The 23876-nt window shown below is 38.2% G+C and overlaps 1 protein-coding gene across 2 annotated transcripts in view; it reads left to right on the top strand.

The window, feature by feature from the left end:
- ppm1aa (protein phosphatase, Mg2+/Mn2+ dependent, 1Aa) overlaps nucleotides 1–9588 on the top strand; it is a 43259-nt gene extending 33671 nt beyond the window's left edge. Inside the window, exons 5-6 of one of the 2 annotated variants that reach the window (XM_069916296.1) lie at nucleotides 2616–2670; nucleotides 4355–9588. In XM_069916296.1, coding sequence (XP_069772397.1) covers nucleotides 2616–2670; nucleotides 4355–4384 — 85 coding nt within the window. In that variant the 3' untranslated portion in view covers nucleotides 4385–9588. Of the gene's footprint in view, nucleotides 1–2615; nucleotides 2671–4279 lie in introns of both variants that reach the window. The other variant, XM_069916295.1, reaches the window with a different exon arrangement.
- The last annotated feature ends 14288 nt before the right edge of the window (nucleotides 9589–23876 follow it).

Genomic DNA, 23876 nt, shown 5'->3' with positions numbered 1-23876 from the left:
TATGAAGTTTTTTTAGAAAAAGGATTTTATGTGAGTCAGAATGTATGGAGCAGAGTTTTGTATGTCTTGTGAGGATGTATGAGACTGGCTTGGAGGGCATTGAAATTGTCAAGCCACATTCCTGAGAGAAAGGAATGCAAATAGACAGGCTTGGTGGTGGATTGAATATGTTAGGAGAAGCTTATCCTGGGATCCGTAGAACATTATGGTGGTCAGTGGACTAGTTCAGATACAAAAAGATGCCAAAAGAATTTTTTTTGTTGTTTCAAAAGATACAAAAAGATGCCAAAACAATTTTTTTGGTTGTTCCAAAACCATGACTTGGGTGTGTTTTGCAAAAAAAACTTTGCAGCTCATGTAGGATGTTGTACAAGTGGTTCACTAGAAAAGTCCAGCGGGAAGCTGGTGAGAAAGTGTTGCATAATTTGAGCATGCGTGTTCAACCTAACAACCGTAGAAATAGCATAAGAGAGGAAAAAGAAACCATTGCAGGTATTCTCTGGTAATAAATGGAGAGATGGGTGAGTCCTCTCTTACTCTGGTGGGTAACCTCAATATGACTAAAGTTTAGTTCGCCATGACTTACATTCGGGTGTGTCTTTGAATTGGAAATTAACCACTCAAGTGGTATGCAGCACAAATGATGCATACAGTGATTCTCAACCAGTGGGGCTGTGGGCCACAGCGTGTTTCCATGTGGGTCTTTAAAAATGTTGAATAAAACAATTTAAATTAAATAAAGATGTCTTTAAGGAGCTGCCTTTGACTTGAAAATATTGCTCAGTTACTGCCATGTTAGGCTAGAAGCCAGGTGGGCCTTAGACTAAAAACTACTGAAGGTAGAACTACTATCTTACAGCTTAATTTATGGGTTCAATCCTGATCTTTAGTGTTGAGTATGTGGAGTTTGCCAATTCTCATTGTGGCCACGTGGCTTTCTTCCGAGTGTTTTTGTTTCCTCCCATCTTCAAAAGATTGCAAGGTTAATTTGCCACCGTAAACTGTCCTGGATACGTGTGAGTCAAAGAATCTGGGAAGAGCTAATGGGGAAAATTAGAGGACAAATGGAATTGTTCTGCATTCAGCCACACTCCTTTTAACAATGAAACATCCTTGCTGTGGCAATCAGTAAGATTGGTTGGTGGTAGGTTTTTTTTGGGGGGCAATGTGTGGAACATTAGAAATCACAATAATAAATAAATTACTGTTGAAATTTGTAAAGGCTTTTAATAAAATGAAGTCAAAATGGCTTGTCATACAAAGGCAACAAAAAATGGAGCTGTACATAGGTCCTCCTGTGATGATCAAAAGTAAGTAGTGTTTTCACTTACTATTGTAATTTAATGTTTTTGAAAATATTAATAGTTTTTCTGTTCTCTTCTGTTTTGGTAAATAATGTGTCACTGTAAAGTTTATAACATAGAGCCATCAAGTTATAGTTGTAAACATGTACTCATGGCTCACGGTGTCATTCTGACCATCATGCCTCTCAATACTAATGTTACTTTCCTGCATTGATTTCATAGCCTCTATACCCTGGTCATTCAACTACCTGTTAAGATCTTATTAAATATTGCTACTGTTCCTGCCACTCACAACTCCTCTGGCAGTTCATTCCAGACACACCAGTGACAGAGACCTCCCAGTAGCCAACCATTTCAGTTCTGCATCACACTCCCATGCACACTTATCAGTCCAGGGCCTCCTATGCTATCCCACCGGCAACCTGTAAATTGGAGGAGCAATATCTGATTTTCCATCTGGATGGCATAAGGATCAACTTCCGGTTTCTGCTCACGTGCTCTTCCTCACCCTCCCTTCCCTTCCTCCATCAGTCCAATCCCCTTTCCTCTTTATTGTCCTAATCATCCCTCTTCCACATGCTTGCTGCTGTGACCTCACTCCCTTCTCCACTAATTGCATCCTGCCTTTGCGACCATGCTTCGCCCTTACCCTTTTATTCGGACACCTGCCAACACTTTTCCATAACTTGATGAAGGGCTCAAGCCCAAAATGTCAGTTACGTTTTATCTTATAAAGGATATTGTTTGACCTGCTGAGTTTCACCATCATTGTGTTTTTACTTTTACCAGATACTAACTATCTGATCTGAAAAAATTTACACAATTTTCTTCAAATCTCCTTTAATTTTCCTTCCTCTCACCTTCAACTTATTCCCCCTTGGGCAAACCATGGGAAACAAATGGCCATTTATCCTATCCATGCCTTTCATAATTTTATATGCTGTTTCCAGTTTAGAATTGTAATAAAGATGAGACACAATTTCTCATTTTGATAATTTCTGAAATGAAGAAATTTTAACGTTCTTGAATTGAAAAATAAAATTGCGGTGGAATGTTTAATTTTGAACAGAGCATACCATCACCTTAAATACTGCTATTCCGAATCTTAAAAGCATTTTGAAGATTACCAGTTGGATGTGTCAGATTAAAATGTTCTAGTGATTCTTCAATGCTTAGTTTATTTTAAAAAATGAAATGCCTATAATTTTATAACATAAGCACTTTTAATTTTATTGCTAGTTATTTTAAGTCGTCATCAACTGATGTGCCTATTAAAAAGGTAGCATTGACTTCTGTTTTTATTTACTTTAGGCGGAGTGTTATTGAAGCTGTTTACTACAGACTGAACCCCTTTAGAGCTGATGGTGTGAGTAACTGTACTTTAAATATAAATAATTATGTGTTGAAATAGTTGTAGTGTGAACTCTTCTTGCATTTGAAGAATCATTAAAAGCTGACACATAATGTCAGGCGAGGAATTTTAAATGCTTCTTATTAATTTGCTGCGTCTGGACTGAAAAGCCACCATTAATAGCAATTCTATGTTGGTAAAAAGACCTCAATTTTATATTAAAATCTAGTAAAATGAAACTCTATATTATAGAATGTTATAGTATGAGCTAGACCATTAAGTCTACTAGTGCTGGCTTTTGAAAGGTTTCCCTAAAATCTTGCATGACGAACTTAATGAATCTTCTTATGGAATCTAATATCAATCTACGATTGCATATTATAATCATCTCATCTATTATAATCATCTCATCTTTCCTCTTAACTATATTATCAATTATTTTAAGTCAATTATTTAGCATCTTGCTACTGACCCCATTTTTGTACATGTCTAAAGATGGCCCTTGCACTTTTCTGCTCTGAGAACAAACCAAGTTTCTCCATGCTCTCCAAGTAGATGAACTCCCTCATTCTTGTTTTAAGATGGTGTATCTTGCCTGTTCCTCCCATGACCACGATCCTTCATAAAATTTAGTGCTAAGAATGCAGATGTACACTCCATCTAAAGCTAAGCTTTCTCTTTTACCCTCCCACCTGTATCCACCTCTTTACCTCTTTGACTGTGTTCCTTCCCTACTCCCTCAAATCTTTCTATTCAAGAGCTTACCAAATTTTCGACATTCTGAAGAAAAGACTCAAGGCTGAAATGCCAACTGCCTTTAAGGGCAGATGAGCAGGAAATGGCCCTCCGGCAGCAGGAGGTTCCACGCTTGTGCCCACACCTCCTCCCTCACCACAGTCTGGGGCCCCAATCTGGCCTTTCAAGTGAACCAACACTTGTGTATACGCAGGAGTGAATTCTGCATCCGGTGCTCCCTTTGTGGCCTTTTCTACATCTGAAATACTGGGAGATCGCTTCGCTGAGCATCTTCGCACCAGCAACCAGGACTTCCCAGTGGCCAACCATTTTAGTATTGCGTCCCACTCACATACTGTCCGTCCATGTACTATTTCACCAAGACCAACCATAAATTGGAGGTACAACACCTGATTTTCCTGTCTGGGCACTCTCCAGCCGGATAGCATTAACATGGACTTCTCTGATTTCTGCTTTCTGCAGCTATTCCCTTCCCTCTGTCCTCTTTCCCTCAGCTCTCCACCCCTCTCATTTCACCTAGCCATCCCTCCTCCCCCTTTTGTTGCTCTGCCCTCCTTCCCTTCTCCACCTTTGAGACCTTGCTCCTCCCCTCATCTGTCTTCTCTTTTTGTTTCGACGCCTGCTGACATTTTTCCATACCTTGAAGAAGGGTTCAAGCCCAAAATATCAGTTGTGTGTCTTTATCTTTGCTATATAAGATACACTGTTTGAACTGCTGAGTTTCTCCAGCATTGTGTTTTTACTTTTGAGCATCAGTGTCTGAAAAATTTTACACTTTATGTACAACCATTGTATGAAAATATTGTTTGCTCATTTACTATAAAATACAAATCCAGCCAAAATTATTATGGTTGTTAACTCTTTGCAGTCTGGGTTGTCAAGAAAATTCTGCACTTTTGGGCACTCCAGACTTTAAAGGGTTATGCTTCTTCTCTTTATCAAGGAACCACCATTCACAGATGACATGTGGTAGCTGCCAACAAGAATGATTGCATAAATCCACGACAAGGCCACCAAATATCCACAAATCACAAGTCTCCAAAAGATTGTTTAATTTTGCGAAAAGAAATCAAGGAGGATACGAATGCAAGACCAAAATTCAGTAACCAGGAATGATTCAGTGAGGATGTGATTAGTATAGTGTCTGGAAAATACACGATCGAATGATTTCAAATTGCATATTTTTTATTTAATCCTTTTAACTTGAAAGTGCAATTTTGATTTTTTTTTAAGCTTTTGTTCAACAGAATGATGGTAACATCCATCCTATTAAATAGAAAGTTTGATATTCTTATTATGGCACAGAAGTAACAGTTGAGTATCAGTCTATCAAAAGAAAAATATTGCATCAAACTCTTCAAATTATTTCCTAACACCAGAACACAGTAATAGTCTAAGAATTTAATTTTAGATTTGGCAAACAATGAACTTGTAAAATAAATGTCCACTCATTGATTATATGCTGGATTGCACTTGTATCATAACAATACTTTGGAGTTTATGAAAGATTACACTATTGTTCAAAGTATTTTTATTGGTAATTATACAATGCCATATTTCTAATTTTGTAGAATTTAGCAAAGGTGTGAATATTTATAAGCTTCAGAGTGACCTGTGAAAAAATATTATGTGCAATGCTTGCCAGAATTTAATGATAACATTCCGTATTTTGTGCTCCTTCGACATTTTCCTATTTCCATAAATTGTTAAATGCTTCCTGTTATATAATAGGCTTAATTATTTTGGTATCAACAATTAGGTTACCAAGTCAGAAGCGCAATATCTGCAGGTGAGGAATGCTGGTTGTGGGAATGGAGGTTGTTTGGTCAGGTTTTCTTGATTTCATTATGATTATCTTTCATTATACCAGTATAATAAACTAATTTATCAAGAAAGATATTTATGACACCATTATTGCCCAGGAGCTTGAATGATGCAGCCAACATTGGATGTCAGTTTGTTACCATAATTGGTAAGAAGTTAAAAGCTTTATTGTGGAAATTCAAAATACTCATCAACCAATTATTTTTACTTAGCTGTTTTTCCTATTAACTATTCAATGGTGGAAGTGCCTTTATAAAATAAAACAGGAATGATTAATTATTTCACACCATTAAATAAGTTTTGTTTCTTTAATGATGTCAATAATTCATGCGATAGTATAATAGACTTTCAAACGTATCTGTAAAGGGCAAGTAACATTTCAAGATTAATGTCAGCTTGCTTGTTTTGTCTTCCAAGTCATAGAGAAGTTACAATGTTCAAAAGACAGATATATACGTAGAAAGATCTTAGAAGGGTGTGGACTAAATACAGGCAAATGGGAGTAGCTGAGAATTCTAACTTGGTAAGCACAGACTGATGGGCCTGTTCCATGCTCTATAACTCTGTCTCTAAGTTATTCAGAGTAGCAGACGTTTCAACATTGGTGCAAGTACTTATTTAGGATTAATGCTATTTTATCAAAAATTTGAGAAGCAAATTAATTTCTCATAGTACTAAACCATTCATTAACTTTTTTCCAAAAATAGAGAATTAAATTAAGCAAAATTTCAAAAAAATTTTCAAAGGGGTAAGCATTATTTAATAGCATTGTTGTGTGACACTATGGATTATGATAAATCTGCATCTTCTGTGAATTTGAGTACATAGAAAACAATTTATTGTTACATTGGGTTGGGTCCAAAACACAAATGAACAATTTAATTTATAAAGTGACAATCAAATGAACTTACTTATATTGTGAACTTAAATTCTAGATTGTAAATTGTTTTCTTTTTAAAAATCATATCAAAGCAAATTTCTTTTTGTTGTCTAAATTTTGCATTGTGCTGAATTTAATTCAAATGATAAAATAGAGACATTATCTTTTAATGTATTTTTGGAGCAGTTATATCTCGTTATATGAAAGACTTAAATAGTCAGGTTCCTGGGGAAAAGTGGCAAAAATTGTCCAACCAAAAATGTGTTAAAATGCTTATTTTACCCCCAAAATAATGAAGCATAATTACTTTTAATTAAATGCTGCTACTTCAGAGTACATAATGCCAAATTAAAAATCTGAAATTACTTTAGAAGCGGAATTTTAAAAAGTTCTCTCATTTTCCCTTAGTTGTTAGTGCCGTCAACCAGATGCATATTCTTCAAAGGCACTGCAAGGTACTCTAACCCATTGAATTTTCACAGAAAGCCAGTAATATCAGGATCATTCTGTGAAGCGTGGAACTGAGATGAATTTGCTCAGTGTATGAAAGTCAGCTTTTCTGATTAAATTGAGTCTATTATTATGTTGTAAGAAGATCCACGTTATTTATGTAACAAAATGTCTTTTTTTCAATATTGTGATTTCAACAGGTTCATTGTTCAATTCTGAGCATTTGTGGAATTTGAACTTGTACAGAATAAATAGCATTAAGTATAGCTCCTTAAGTAATATGTAATTTTTAAAAAAAATTTAATAGAGCATTAATAAACTATGTATGTGGAATGCTTCTTTAGGTGGAACACAATTTTTTAAACAAGGTTGATTATGGTTTGTTAATTCTGGTGATACAAAATTTTTAAATAATCCAGAAAATATTGTACCAATAGATTTATACTATGATGGCTTGGAAATAATTCGTGACTGAAAATCAGTTATAGTTGGGGCTGGAATTTTTTGTTTTTCATGTTGATTGAGTAATGACTTTTTGCTTTTTTTTCCATATTTTCCAAAATTGATTAAATTAATTAAAAAAAAATAAATCAACAAGATCCATTGACTTTAGGTCTCGGAGTGCAAATAAGTTAAGCTAACAGTAATCATGGGCTGAGGTGATATATCTGTGAACTGATATGGAATGTGCCATGATTTAAAATCTTGTATCAATTTTAGAAGAATGCACATTTTGGTGAAAGAGATTGGTCTTCTTTTCAGTTTTAGATTTCAATATTTATCTTGGTATTTATTGAAATAAATATGCATGGAAACTGAAGTAACTCCACTTATTAATGTGCCAGGAAACGAGAATAGCTTTGAATGAAATCCTGTCAATTATAATGTTTCAATGTGATTTGTTTATGATCTTTTATTGCTTGGTTGAATACCATTAATAACATTTCTGCAAGGTGATACATCTTCTAGAGTGAAATCCCTCATCACTTCACAACGTTGACAGAATCTTCATTTTACTTCCACATAATTTGTCATGTTTTATTTTGCTCAATTGAAGTCTGCACTTTTATTCTGGGGGGTTTTTCTGCCACCACAAGCTCTCTGACCACCAGGGGAATACTGAGCAGTCTGTGGTTGTGTTTTGGAAATATAAATTATAGATGGTTGTTTTTGCTGCTTTTGTCATTTTTTTCATTCGAGAGAAAATTTACAATCTGCAATTTTTCATTTCGGGTGATTTTTTTTTTGGTATTTTTGCATTTAAAAGTGAAAAATTCCAGCCCCAGTTAGTTTTTTAAATTAATTTACATTTTTAAACAAGATTTCTAATTTAAATTAGATGAAGATTTTATTTCAGAATAGAAATCTCCAAGAGAGGTTGACCCATTATCTCATGTGAAAAATCTTGGATATTTTGGTCAACTTCACCAGTAGATGTTTAAAAGGCCACTTCTCTGTTCCAAGCTTTTTTTTTAAAAACTCACAATGTTGCTGCTATATTTCAGTTAAAAAGAAATTTGAATACATTTTGATAAGCGGATTAAAATCACTATTTTCATTGAAATATAACGTATTTTCATTATTTCCACTGTGTACAAGTACTGGAGAAATTGTTATGAATATTTGGAAGAACATAAAAATGAAGGCTGTTATTTACGAAGGCAAATGTCTTCTAATCTTTGCTCAACTTTTGCTTCAGAGTTTCAAAGATTGAAGTTATGATATGAAAATTTGTCTTACAAACCCCCAAGTAGAGTGTTGGAAACACTTAATGGAGCAGGCAGTATATGTGGTGAGTGAAAAAATGTCAATGCTAGAACGGAAGAAAAGTGTGAGAAGACAAGTGTGTTTAAGTTGTCGAGACATGAAGGTTGCAGAAAACGGCAGATCAAATTTGTCTGGGTAGCAAAAACTTTTAAAAACTGCCAAGTAAAATAAAATGAAATGGAGACATAGTACAGCTACATTTATAAAAACATAAAAGGGGAAAAAACGTGTTAAGCTGAAATTGTTAAAACTAAATATCAAGTCCTGATGATTGTAACATGTATAACTTGAAGAAGAATTGCTGTCCTTCAAGTGTACACTGGAGTAACATTGAAAGGTCAGAGAAGGAGTATGACAGAGATTTAAATTTACAAGTGACCGAAGTGGCCTTAAAAAGGCTTCTGCAAAGCAACTAGGATGCCACATTGTCAGCACCATCCCCTATTCTCTGCAAATTAAATGCATTTATCTATTCCAGTTTTGATGAAACATTAACTCTGTTTCGCTGATGTTGCCTGGTCCATTGAGACCTTCCAGTATTTTCTGCAAATTGTTTTGCTGACTTACATAATTAATATCAAACATTTTACCCCTACTGTTGCTTATATTGCATTGCCACATTATGTATCTGTAATCACACCAGTTAGCCTTACTACACTCTAGAAGAGCACTGTACTGGCACATTACAAAAGAAGGAATTGTGTGATAAATCTCTTAACTTAAATCTGAAACTTGCTGTGCTCATTTTAGTGGAATTCATCCCCATGAATATCATAAATATACTGTATGTTTATGATGTTGGCTATCAGGTCACATCAATAAATGGTTAGACTTTCTTTGACTCACACAGTCATAGTCTTTGAATCATAAAATAACAGCGTTGGAAAATATTTTAATTGTTTACTTTAACAAAGAAAATGAGAATTTTAGTAAGATGTAATTTAATTTTTATTCAATTGAACGTGTTGGTGTTTAGAATGTGTAACAATACTTGATACATTGTTCACGGTTATGAACCTTATTAAAACCATTTTGGGTTAACAAAATACTTGTTAATTGTACATTTTGTATAATATACTGACCCCCCCCCCTACTCCAAAGGAAATATTGTGCGAATTTAGTTTTTAAACTGTGGAGTTGTACTGTGTTGGAGTCAATTGAACAAATTGCCTACGTCTGTAGTTTGTGAAAGATTGAAATGTAATTATGACTGAAGAATACTGTCATTAATTAAAGTACAAGACCACTACATCATATTTTTCTGTGTTTACTTACTGAATTGTGAAGATTGCAGGAATGAGTTGATGAGAATTTTATTTTATTGTGTGAAATATTTAGATAGTTTTCCACATCTCAGAAACTTGTTTTGGGTGAAAGGAAACTCACATATTTGTTACTTGAATCTGAATCACTATAACATAGAAAATACTAATTGCAAAACAAAATTGAAAGGTGGTATTAAAAACTGAAAATTCTGAGAAAGACAGCATTTCAGGCAACTTCTGTGTTGAAGCAAAAGCATTTCAGGTCCATAATCTTTTATCATTAGTTCTGACGTAAGGTAATCAACCTGACATGTTAAAATTTATTTCCCTCCCCAAAAACACCGAGCATTGCAAGCATTTTGTGAGTGTTTATTGGATGTACAAAACAGTGGAAAGGCATCCATTGGTTCCCCAATATAGTGCACCATAAGACAATGGTTTGCATCTGTATCTCATATGCTTAACACTTGTTCTTGAATGCATCATTTGAAGGCTGGTGTTTTCATCCAAGGGAAAGCAAGGTTATTATCACTGAATTATAATTCCATATCATCGTGTGTTTGAGTCAAAAACCAGAATAGGTTATGTTGTATTTACCTTACAGCTAATTTATTAGCACTGTAACACCATGGGTTTGCTATTGGTGAACTACTTTGAGTGATATAAACACAATAGCCATCAAGATTGTTTTGTTGTTGAAACATCTGTCAATCAAAATTCTGTCAACCTTTTAAATGTATGGATGGTCCTAAGTCAATGATTGCCACTGAATAGGAAAGGATTTTGCATGCCTGGTGTTTAAAAACAAAGATCTGCTACTATCCTCCCTGTGCTGTATTATTGCCCTTGATGGTAGTTCTTGATAAGACCCTGGATAATGTGGACCACTTTCAATGAGGGAAGATGTGTCTGATCAAATTTACCCATGTCTTCAATGCATCAGCCAAACCTTTTGTTCACAATGATGTCCTTACTACGTTGGTGAAACCCAATAAAAATTGGATGGCTACCTACTGATTAGCTCCATTCACTCCACAAGAATGGCTCAAAGCTCAAAATTGCTAGTTGCACAGTCACACCACTTCCATTCTGACTACATCAGGCTTGCACTGTTTCACACAGACCAATGCAGGCTTGAAGAACAACGCTTTCACTTCCATCAAGGCACATTGCAGCCCTACTTATTATTTAATTTAACAATGTCCGGTAACCAGCCTTTCCTGTTTGCTTTGATGGATAGTCATCACCCTCAAACATTAGTTTGTATTTCTGAATGGATGCTACCTGATTGGCTATTTCCAGCAGGGATGTTCTGCGTCTAACACAATTATACCCATTTCTATCCTTTCCCACCCAACCCACCCTGCTCCGGTGTTCTATCAGTCCATTGGAGAAACAAAAGTCTTACTGACATCTCCCTGCATTTCTACTAGGACAGCACTATTGTAACAGTTGGTGTAATGCTATTACAGCGCCAGCCACCCTGGGCTCAAATCTGGTGCTGTCTGTAAAGTTTGTATGTTCTCCCTGTGTCTGTGGGTTTCCTCCAAGTGCTCCGGTTTCCCCCCCCCTCAAAATGTACAAGGTTTGTAGGTTAATTGGGGTTATTTGGGCAGTACAGGTTCGTGGGCCAGAAGGTCCATATCACCTCATGGCTCCTGTGGCATATGAGGAGTTGTAAAACTGCAGATTTCGAGGCAAAAGCAAATTTCTGTTTCGTTTTGCTTCACCTTTAAATTTTTTAAGGACAATTTGAAGTGATTTGATATTCTTAACTATTTGACATCTGTTATTCTGCATAAACAATATTTTTTAAACAGTAAGGACCAAGAAAAAAAACAAAATTTAAGTATATTTTTAGGTTACGTTAGTAAGCAAATCGTTTGAACTCCTCTTCAAATACTCAAGCATGCAATTTAAGATGATTCTTCAGTGAAACGTTGTCAAAGATCCAACATTTTGTAATACAAAAGGATTTAATGGATTTAATTATTTCTTTTCCAGAAAGTCCTATGAGCACCCCATCCAACATTTCTCTTGAGCATTAATTGGGTGTGCATAAAACGGCTGTCAAATTGCGTATAATGTGACTAACATTGAAATTTTCTAATTCGTGAAGCACTTTTGGATACTGAGATCATAAAATATAAATAAAGTGTTTGCATTTTATCCATACTATTTTACCCTGCAGATGCTCAATATCTGAAATAAAACAGAAACATTAGAAATTCCAGCTCAAACCTGTGCAGAGAAAGTTATATTTCAGGTCAATTATCTTTTATCAGAACTGGGAAATGACAGGCTACTTGGTGGTACAGTTGATGAGCAATGGAAGACTTACAAGGGTTTTTTTTTCAGTGCTCACAAAAGCATATTCCAGTTAAAAGCAAGGCTCAGGGGAGCCAGCCACGGAGAATTAAGGAAATAAAAGAAGACATCAACTGAAAGTTCGTGTACAAAGTCACCAAGAGTGGAAACTAAAAAGCAACAAAGAGCCACTAAACAAACAATATACAAAGGGAAGATACATTATAGATATAAACTAACACAAAATATAAATATGGATAATTAAAGCAGAAAAGGATGGTGAAAATGAATAGGCATATATCCCTATGAATTCCTGGTGATGGTGTTGAACATGGATTAAAGTCTGGATTAAATTTTGGAGGTGGAGTGCAATGCCTTCTCAATGTATAATCCAACTTGTTTTGCATTACAAAATTAAAATGAATTTCAAGAAAATGGTATGTTAGCCTTCACTGCAAGGGAACTGATGTAAGTGAAAAGACCTTGTTATAATTTTATTTAGATGAGTTTTCTATACAACTACAGTGTGTTTTTGGTTTGTTAATTTATAGGAAGATGTATCAGATTTGGGATAATGCAGAAGATTCTGGTTTTCTACTACAAACATAATGAAACTTGTCTACTGTCTCCCAATTCTCTATTGTGATCAGTTTTGGTAACCTGTTACAGGAAATTTGTCAAGATGGAGAGGATTTGGCCAGGACTCTCGGGTGTTGAGCTGTAGGGAGAGGTCGAGCAGACTAAGGCTTTATTCCTTAGAGTGCAGGAGGATGAGAGGTGAGCTCATAGAGGCGTACAAAATCATGAGAAGAATAAATTGGGTTATTGCACAGACTTTTGTCCAGAGTAGGGGCACTGATAACCAGAGGATATAGGTTTAAGATGAGGGTGCTCTACCCGAGATCTAATGGGAACATGAGCGGTAAGATTTTTTACATAGAAGGTGGTGGTTGTAAGGAACAGGCTACTGTAGGAGGTGATTGAAGTACTATTGCAATATTTAGGAAACATTTAGACTGGGACATACATGGATGTGGACCAAAAGCAGGCAGGTGGGACTAGTAGGGGTGGAGCATTTTGGGTGGGGTGGGTATTGGGCCAACAGGCCTGTTTCAAAGTTGTATGACTGATTAAAAATGAAAGATAGATCATATTTGGTTATCCTAGTGCAAAAAAATGACTGCAATAGTTCAGACAGCCATGTGGTGTTGAATGACAGTCCAAGTAACAAGTAGCAAGAGCCTGATTCCTGTTGGAAAGAAACTTCTTCAAACCTAGAGGTGCTGGTCTTCTGCTTCTGTATCTTCCCAAAGGTAGCAGCGAGAGGACAAGATGATCAGGGTGATGGCAGTCCTTTATGACGTCCAATAATAAGGATTATTTTCTGTTTTGATAGATGATGTTCAGTCTTTACTGAATTGAGCTAACCCTATCCATTACTGGCATAATTTTTGTCTTCTGCAGCTGATGGGTCTTTCAAATTTCAGTATGATTTGGAATGTCAGTCACTTGACACCTTGAAATTCATGCTGTTCAGTGACCTGAGGCTGTGGGGATGCTAAGACTTTTTGTTAACTGGGCAAAATTCTATTTCCTTCCATTGTATTCCAGTGCTAATTCATGTAACTTTATACCTGAGGGCAAAATGCAGACAAAGGTATAGGCAAATTACTTAACATGTTTCTTTCAATGCTAAAAGTCAGAAGAAAGTGTGAAAGAAATGCACCTGGTATAAATAATTATAGACCGGAACGAAGAGTTATATGTGGCAGGGAACACCAAAAGACGGACTAATTGTTTGAAAAGGAAAAAAAATCCGCTGCTGATGAGCTTGAGATCAGTTTTGATGAATCTTTCTGTCACGTTTTGTTTTGCTATGTCATGGTCTGTTTCCTTTAGTAAAACCATTAAATTTGACTAATTTAGCCGCCCTGCAGTTATCCCTTACTTCCCTGGGGCTGAAGATCTAATGTTAGTACACTACGATCCAATTCACTCTAAGCTGAATACATCACTGCAGGTCTTACCAGCAAGGCCGATTGTCTGCTATCAAATGCTCTGAAAGCATCCGAGCTCATAAAAGCAATTTCATGTGCTCACTGATACAAAATAAATTGCTGAACCTCCAAGGTATATTGTCAAGTTCAAACTGCTGATTTTAAAATATGTAAACATTGATTTGCATCAAAATAGAACCCTGACAAAACAAATAAGCCAGCATGACTTTTTTTAAAATTGTGTGTGTGTGTTCACTGATGTTAGGACACAGTGCAGCCTGGGGTTTGTTTGTCACAGAAACCACCAGCATTCACAGTCGTACAATAATATGATTGAAACCAACAAGACCATGCAATAAATGCTATGAGTCTGATGTTGCTCTACATGGATTTTTATCCACCGTAGAGGCTATCTTAGTTATACTTAATCTCATGGAAAAATGTTGCATCATATCTGACAATGGCAAAAAAGTCTTTGTGCATATTCTTGTTATGGTAGTTAAACAGGAACTCTGCAGTGGGATGGGATGAAGGTACATACATAAACTTAGCTCTTTCCTGCCACACATCTACCTTGGCTCCCTCCACCCCAAGATGGAGGGAGCCAAGATGGTCCAAGTTGATGGCATGGCAGCGGCTCGGCAGATCTGGTGGTACAATAACTCCCTAAGTAGGTATTGTGCACAATCCTTGATTGGATGAAGATGGACATTGGAACACTGCTGTTCCAATGCAATTACCAAGCAAGAGCAGGCCTCTGATAAGAAGCTGCAAAGATGGGAAGAGAATGGAGCTTCTGTTGCAGCCTCGACGGCTGAGGGGACCAAGCCTCTGTTGTGGAGATGTGGCCTTGGGTCTTCAGCGTTGCTTGTTGCTGGTAGTCGAGGACATGGTGTGGCGTAGTCAAAGGAGGTGTTCCTTGTTGTCCAGAGCGGTGGAGTTATGTGCTCAATTCGGGGTTCCTGGAGGATGTGTCATCCTGGATCACGGGGCCTCGTGGTGGACCCTGCCGAGGCTTTGGGCTCCGAGAGATCATGAACTATGCGGTGGTTTCCTCTCAAGATGGCAGACTTTTAACATCTAGAGTCCAGTAGATTCTAGAAAACCTTCACTCCATCCACTGCAATAACTGGGACCTCCCAGTGGCCAACCATTTTAATTCCACAAACTATATCCACACTGACATTTCTATGGCCTCGAGCAACGCCAGACTGAAAATTGGAGGAACAACACCCACTATTCTGTCTGGGCGCTCTCCAACAAGGTGGCATTAATATCGACTCCGTTTCTGTTAAAGCCTCCTCTCTCTCTCTCTCTCTCTCTCTCTCTCTCTCTCTCTCTCTCTCTCCCTCCCTGTCACTCCAGTTTCCCATCCCTTGCCCTTCCCTCTCCATCTCTCCATTCAGAGAGCTAACCCATCACCCTATCACTCGTCAGGTTTTTTTCTCTTTTACTCTTTCACCTTAACTGTTGGCCTGCACTCCTTCCCCTGCCCCTTCCTCCCTCCTCCCTTCTTTCCCACCACCCCCACCCTGCCACCTTTTTATTCAGGCATTTGCCTGTTTTTTTCTCATACCTTGATGAAAGCCCAGGCCCAAAATGTTGATTATCTTTTACTTCCTTTAAATGCTGCACGACATGCTGAGTTCTTCCAGTACTTCTGTGGTTTGATTTATTGTCAAGAGTACGTACATGACATCACATGCAACCCTGAGATTTTTTCCTGCAGGTATGGCAGGACTACCACTAATGGGCAGTGCAAAAAAAAAACTGTACACAGCATAAACGTGTAAACAAACAAAGAACTGTAAACAGAGAATGAATATTAACAAACTGCAGTACAGAGAGAACAAAAATGACATTAATAAAGTGCACAAGAAAGAGTCCTTTAATGAGTCTCTGAGTTTTTATTGAGTCTGATGGCAGAAGGGTAGCACCTGCTCCTGAACTGGCGGTGTGGCATCTTGTGGCGCCTATACCTCTTTCCTGATGTAGCAGCGAGAAGAGTGTGGGCTGAGGGGTACGGGTCTTTGATGATTGCTGCTGCTCTCCGATGGCAGCATTCCCTGTAGATGTTCTCAACAGTGGGGAGGGTTTTGCTTGTGATGACCTGGGCTGTGTCCACTCCCTTTTGGAGGGCTTTACACTCATGGGTATTGGTGTTCCCATACCAGTTTGTGATGCTGCCAGACAGCGTACTTTCCATCACACATCTGTAGAAATTTGCCAGGGTTTCTTGTTACATATCAAACCTCTGCAAACTCGTGAAGAAGTACAGGCACTGATGTGCTTTCTTTCCGATGCCATTAGTGTTTCACAGTCTTGGTAGATATTATGATTATTTGCTGTTTCAAATGCTACTTTGATTAACAATCTAACCTTACAGTTGCCCTGTTTTGTTTTATTTGCAAAATGTAAAAATTATGAATTAGCAAATTAAGCATTAACTTTTCATTTTATACAGTTTTTAGATTCTGTAATTTCATAATGGATCTTCTGACACACTTGCCTCCTTTGCCCATCCCTTTATTCTATTCACGATCTGGGAATCATAACCTTTGGTGCGTGTTTTCTATTTATGTTCATTCAAGTTGCGCTAGTGGTTCAGTGCAACATTTACAGGACGAGTAATCCAGAGATCTGGATTTGAATCTCATTCTAATAGCTATAGATTCAGATAGTGGTGTGAAGCTTTTTTCAATGGTGACCAGTACAGCTACTGTATTGTTGTAAACATGTTTACTAATGTCCTTCTGGGGAGGAAATTTGCCACCCTCAGCAAATTTGGCCCTTTGTCTCTCCAGAACCACCCATGAAATTGACTCTTAACTGATTTGACAAATGCAATTGATGGGAGTAAATACTGGCTTCTCCAAAATGGTTGGTGGAGCAGCTAGTAAAATGGCTTGATGGCGCCAGGGATTTGGACCAGACTGGAGTTCAATTCCCGCACTGTCTGTAAGGAGTTTGTATGTTCTCTGCATGTCTGTATGGGTTTTCTCCAGGGGCTCCAGTACCGGGGGTAAAGGTTAATGGGGTGTAAATTGGGTGGCATGAACTCATGGGGAAAATGGCCTGTTATTGTGCTGTTTTCTAAATTAAATAAATCCCAAATAATGAAGGAGTATAAAAAAATTTTCACAAAATCTTCCTCCTTTCTTCTAGCACCTCTTCACTTTCATTCTGACATAAAATGAACAAACATTCTTAAGAGGCCAAACGTAGTACATTTTTCATTAAACCATTAAAGTTATAACCTCCATCTCTACCACTTTTACACCTTGTGGTCCCTCAGAAAACATTAACTTTGACCTGGTTCAGAACAAAATCCTTGCTGGAGTGTTGGTGTCCTGTCTTGTCACAGATGGCACAAATATTTGGGTTGGGCTGTTCCAGAGGGAAAATGGATTGCAGTGTGCTCTGGGGATGGCATATAATGCACATGTATAACAAACCTATCTGCATGGCACAGGTCCTTCAGCCTCTATAAACCTACTCAAAAGGTTTAGTTATACGGAAAATCTTCTAAGCAAGTGGAAAACCTAGATACTACAGTTCATGACCAAGATTCAAAGATATAACAAAAGCAAATTAATTGTTAGTATATATTACTCTTTTTGTAATATGTATATATTAATTGTAGAGGACCCATGATTCGGAGCCGAACAGGAGTGTGGGTATGACAACGGCTCTGTATACGCTTATCTTTGTGAGGTTTTTCAGTTGGTTGTTTTTCCAGACTCTTTTGTGTAGTCTTCCAAAGGCGCTATTTGCCTTGCCGAGTCTGTTGTCTATCTCGTTGTCGATCCTTGCATCCGATGAAATGGTGCAGCCGAGATAGGTAAACTGGTTGACCGTTTTGAGTTTTGTGTACCCGATGGAGATGTGGGGGGGCTGGTAGTCATGGTGGGGAGCTGGCTGATGGAGGACCTCAGTTTTCTTCAGGCTGACTTCCAGGCCAAACATTTTGGCAGTTTCCGCAAAGCACGACGTCAAGCGCTGAAGAGCTGGGTCTGAATGGGCAACTAAAGCGGCATCGTCTGCAAAGAGTAGTTCACGGACAAGTTTCTCTTGTGTCTTGGTGTGAGCTTGCAGGCGCCTCAGATTGAAGAGACTGCCATCCGTGCGGTACCGGATGTAAACAGCGTCTTCATTGTTGAGGTCTTTCATGGCTTGGTTCAGCATCATGCTGAAGAAGATTGAAAAGAGGGTTGGTGCGAGAACACAGCCTTGCTTCATGCCATTGTTAATGGGTCCTCTACCGGCATCACCTACGGCTCCTAGAACGCTTCCACCAGCGTTGTCTCCGCTCCATCCTCAACATCCATTGGAGCGCTTTCATCCCTAACGTCGAAGTACTCGAGATGGCAGAGGTCGACAGCATCGAGTCCACGCTGCTGAAGATCCAGCTGCGCTGGGTGGGTCACGTCTCCAGAATGGAGGACCATCGCCTTCCCAAGATCCTGTTATATGGCGAGCTCTCCACTGGCCACCGTGACAGAGGTGCACCAAAGAAAAGGTACAAGGACTGCCTAAAGAAATCTCTTGGTGCCTGCCACATTGACCACCGCCAGTGGGCTGATATCGCCTCAAACCGTGCATCTTGGCGCCTCACAGTTTAGCGGGCAGCATCCTCCTTTGAAGAAGACCGCAGAGCCCACCTCACTGACAAAAGGCAAAGGAGGAAAAACCCAACACCCAACCCCAACCCACCAATTTTCCCCTCCAGCCGCTGCAACCGTGTCTGCCTGTCCCGCATCGGACTTGTCAGCCACAAACGAGCCTGCAGCTGACGTGGACTTTTACCCCTTCCATAAATCTTCGTCCGCGAAGCCAAGCCAAAGAGAAGAGATATATTAATTGTCCATCCTAAATGATGCTTGAATTGATCACTTGCAAGGCCACTTTATGGAAAGTAATACATAAAGAGTAATATATATAACTTTCCATAAAGTGGCCTTGCAAGTGATTAATTCAAGTGTCATTTGGGATGGACAATTCATTTTTGCCTTGCTTGCTAGCCATGTCTACATACTGCAGAGAAAATAGGGTCACACTGAAGGAGGGCACTAATGACACCACTGCATTCCCATCGTTTGCTTGGATTCGAGAAATGAGTTGAAACATTTAATTCATAGTTTGTTTGATTGATAATTCTGACTTTTCAATTAGAAGGTCGTAGATTCAAGTGAAATCATGGGTTTGAATACCTCAGCTAAGCACACATTAAAGGAGTGAAATATTTTGATCTCAAATTGGGATCATTACCATCTGCTCAGATGAATACAAAGGATCCCATTGATCTATTCAAAGAAGAGCAATGAATGTTTGTGCTGGCAAACTATCTGGCGAACTACCTGGCAAACTACCTTGAACTAACACTAGGAAAATTACTTTAACTTGGTGGTTTATCTTATTTACTTTTTGCAGGCTGTTGTAGAAAATTATCAGCTGTTTTTTGCCTGCAAGATTACACGTCAAAAGTACCCCACACACCTTATTGAGCATTTCTGGGTATTTACATGTGCTGATGCAGTTCTGAACATGTTTCCATACCCATTTCCATTTTAATTAGCATCATCCCAATAGCTACAGTGAAACTTTTTACACACATCTTTGACATTTGCTCATTTTTGATTCTCTCAGAATATTTACTGAATTAATTTTTTTTAAATTTAGGCATACACAACGGTAACAGGCCCTTTCAGCCCACAAGCCTGTGGTACCCAATTACACCCAATTGACCTCCAGCCCTGGTATATTTTGAATGGTGGGAGGAAACCTGAGTGCCTGGAGGAAACCCGCGCAGATGCGGGGAGAACGTACAAGCTCCTTTATAGACAGCACAGAATTCGAACCCCGGTCCCAGTTGCTACCACTGCAACAGCATTGTGCTAACCGTAACTAAATGATAAATGTCAATCAACCTCAGGGCATCAAAATTGTTTTCCCCATGACGAAATGGGAAAGTGGACAAAGGAATGGCAGATGGAATTTTACTTGGCCAAGTACAAGATTAAGGGCAAGGTCAACACAATGAATGATAGGCCCTGGAGAATATTGAAGAACAAAGAGACTTGCTGGCACAGGTACATAATTCCAAGAAAGTGGTCATGGAGATAAACAGGGTAGAGAAGAAGACGATTGGCCTGTTTGCTACTTTAGTCAAACCATTGAGTCAAGGCATTGAGGCTTCATGTTATGAATGTACAGGATGTTGGTGAGACTTGGTATTGTGCGCATTTCTGATCACTTCGATGTAGGAAAGGTACTATTAAGCATTGGGGTGGTATGGTTAACACAGCGGTTAGCAGAACGCTGTTATACTGCCAGTGACTGGGATTCGAATCCCACACTGTCTTTAAGGAGTTTGTATATTCTCCCCATATCTGCATGGGTTTCCTCCCACCGTTCAAAACGCACTGGGGGTTGTAGGTCATTTGGATGTAATTGGGCGAAACAGACGCATGGGCTGAAATGCTGTATGTCTAAATTTAATTTTAAGAGCTGGAAAGAGTACAGATAAGATTCATGAGAATGTTAGCAGGACCGGTAGGCTTGAGAGGCTGAATGGTCTGGGACTTTTCTCGCTGGTGTATAAGAGGCTAAGGAGGGAGCTTGTAGAAATTTGTAAAATCATGAGATGTGGTAAATATCACAGTCTTTTTCCAAGTAGAGGTATCTAAAACTAGAGGGAATAGGTTTAAGGATAGGGGAACTATTTAAAGAGGACCTGACAGGCACCTTCACACTGTGGATGGTGGTCTTCAGAATGGGCAGAGAAAGTGGTAGAAGGATGAACAATTATAAGGATCAAAAGGAAAGATTTAGAGGGGGATGGATCAAACATAAGCAAACGATACTGGCTTGGTCAGCATGGGATAAATTGGGTCAGTGGATTTGTTTTCATGCAGAACTTTGTAACAGTGCTACCCCATTTGTTTGAAAGGTAATGGGGGTGTAGGTTAATTGGATGTAAATTGGGTGACACAGATTTGTGGGCTGAAATGACTTGTTACCTTGCTGTATGCCTAATTTTGTTTTTAAATTGCATTTAAATAAATTTATAAATTCCCTCATCCTTTCATTGACTAATGATCAAAAAAAATCCATAATGAAGAGGACATTGGCATTCTCAAAATTACCTAAAATATTTAAAATATGTTTCTTCAAATGGAGGTTTGAGACCAAAGCAAAACATATTAAGTACATCAGTATAAGATCACAAGGGTATACATTTCCTGAAGGAATTCTGTCTCTTTTTAAATGGCATGGTGAATAACTTGTAAATGTTGATTTACATTTGATTCAGTCATTTCAAAATCACTATTTATATTAAGATACTTGACTAGATATACTTTGGAAGTTAAATTTTTGGTAAGTAGTTGATATTTTTCATGAAACCAGCTTTTTCAGTTTAAGAAATTTGATCTGTACAATGCCAATTTTGTGATGTACAAGGATAATTTTCCAAAAACTAATTTTCCATTATTTAATGTAAAAGATCTTTGATTATTCTATCTCAGAAAAAAACTAATGTTATTGTCAGTTATGATAACATTTGCAAGTTTACATATGTAATGCACTGCAAACCAAATTCCACACAGAATTGAAGGTATTTTCCGTGTTTTACTGTAATTTAACATGACAAAACTTGATTGGTACAAATGTACATTTACCATTGCAAAAGACAAAGGCAGGCTTGAGTTTCTTTTCAGGGATGTTTTTAACCAGCAAATGGAAGAGACAAAGAGTTACTTGGGTGGTCCAAACTCAGGTCAATTGAATTTCACAACTTTGGAAAAGCTGCAAAACCACCAGATAAAATAAGAACTCGGGGAAAAAAGAAATATTTATGTTTTAAAACATAAACATGACAAGATTAATCTTAGTATATCATAACTGGACCAGAATAATAAGATTTAAGTTAACAATTCTTTAATTAATATAAAATCTAATTTCCAGGCTGCACCTGATCAATTTAAAACAACAGCCTATTTATTTTAAATGTAAAAAATGTGAAAAACCTTTCGAATTTTTGATTTCAGTTTAAAAAAATCAATGTATGCATGTGAAATATTCTAAGCTTAGTATTTAACACTGTTAATGCTGTGTATTACTTAAAGTCAGTAGGATTAGACAACTTGTCCGTGAACTACTCTTTGCAGACGATGCCGCTTTAGTTTCCCATTCAGTGCCAGCTCTTCAGCGCTTGACGTCCTGTTTTGCGGAAACTGCCAAAATGTTTGGCCTGGAAGTCAGCTTGAAGAAAACTGAGGTCCTCCATCAGCCAGCTCCCCACCATGATTACCAGCCCCCCCACATCTCCATCGGGCACACAAAACTCAAAACGGTCAACCAGTTTACCTATCTCGGCTGCACCATTTCATCAGATGCAAGGATCGACAACGAGATAGGCAACAGACTTGCCAAGGCAAATAGCGCCTTTGGAAGACTACACAAAAGAGTCTGGAAAAACAACCAACTGAAAAACCTCACAAAGATAAGCGTATACAGAGCCGTTGTCATACCCACACTCCTGTTCGGCTCCGAATCATGGGTCCTCTACCGGCATCACCTACGGCTCCTAGAACGCTTCCACCAGCGTTGTCTCCGCTCCATCCTCAACATCCATTGGAGCGCTTTCATCCCTAACGTCGAAGTACTCGAGATGGCAGAGGTCGACAGCATCGAGTCCACGCTGCTGAAGATCTAACTGCGCTGGGTAGGTCACGTCTCCAGAATGGAGGACCATCGCCTTCCCAAGATCGTGCTATATGGCGAGCTCTCCACTGGCCACCGTGACAGAGGTGCACCAAAGAAGAGGTACAAGGACTGCCTAAAGAAATCTCTTGGTGCCTGCCCCATTGACCACCGCCAGTGGGCTGATATCGCCTCAAACCGTGCATCTTGGCGCCTCACAGTTCGGCGGGCAGCAACCTCCTTTGAAGAAGACCGCAGAGCCCACCTCACTGACAAAAGGCAAAGGAGGAAAAACCCAACACCCAACCCCAACCAACAAATTTTCCCCTGCAACCGCTGCAACCGTGTCTGCCTGTCCCGCATCGGACTTGTCAGCCACAAGCGAGCCTGCAGCTGACGTAGACATTTACCCCCTCCATAAATCTTCGTCCGCAAAGCCAAGCCAAAGAAGAAGGATTTTCAGTCTAGAATAAGGTGTTGATGTACAATAGCAGTGGTTTGCATTGAAGGCTTGACAGGTAGTTGGGAACATGCCCTTTGTCTTGCAGGAGGGAAGACTTCAACTGTTCTCTTATTAAAATATTTATGTTGTTCACATATTAAATAAAAAAAATCAGTAGGGAACTTGCAAGTTTCAAGATTAAAGCTTAATGTTTTAATGTTTTTCAGAATGTTCTCTTTTAAAATATATAAACTAATTTGAATTGAGTAAATCCGCTCAAATTATGAATTTAATTTTTTTTTACAGGGAAGAGTGAGAATTTGAACGATTACCAAGTTAGCAGTAGATACATGTAAAGAGAAGCTAGATTGTTACATAAAAGGGGAAAGAATTGAGAAAGAGGCTCAATGGTCTGTTTCTTTGCCATCATATTGATTCACTTCAATGTAGCATTAATTATGAAAAGTTCAACTTGAAGCAATTATTTCATATCATTAAACCTTCAGTTTACTTCCTTTTGTGACAGTCTTTAAATTCCATAATAGAACTTTACTGTTTTAAATAAATATTGTAGCACTATGCAGAGTAACAAATAATAATTTTTCATCCTTAATCTTCTCCAGTTGCAAACTGCTTTATATTATTGAATGATCTCGAAATTTGTGACCTGTGATTTAAGAACATACTATTAATTTTTCAAAGAGAGGTTATGTACCAGCAGGTGGCACTCTCTATTACTGTATCTCCTGAATAATATAATGCCTTTATAGATTGTAGTAGACAGCTAGTCACTTTCTTTTGGAGAAAATAATCTACAGCATAAAATAAGG

The sequence above is a fragment of the Narcine bancroftii genome, chromosome 2, assembly GCF_036971445.1.
Source record: "Narcine bancroftii isolate sNarBan1 chromosome 2, sNarBan1.hap1, whole genome shotgun sequence".
In the NCBI taxonomy this organism is placed as follows: domain Eukaryota; kingdom Metazoa; phylum Chordata; class Chondrichthyes; order Torpediniformes; family Narcinidae; genus Narcine; species Narcine bancroftii.
The sequence above is the reverse complement of the archived record's forward strand: the minus strand, read 5'-3'. Positions and strand labels throughout refer to the sequence as shown.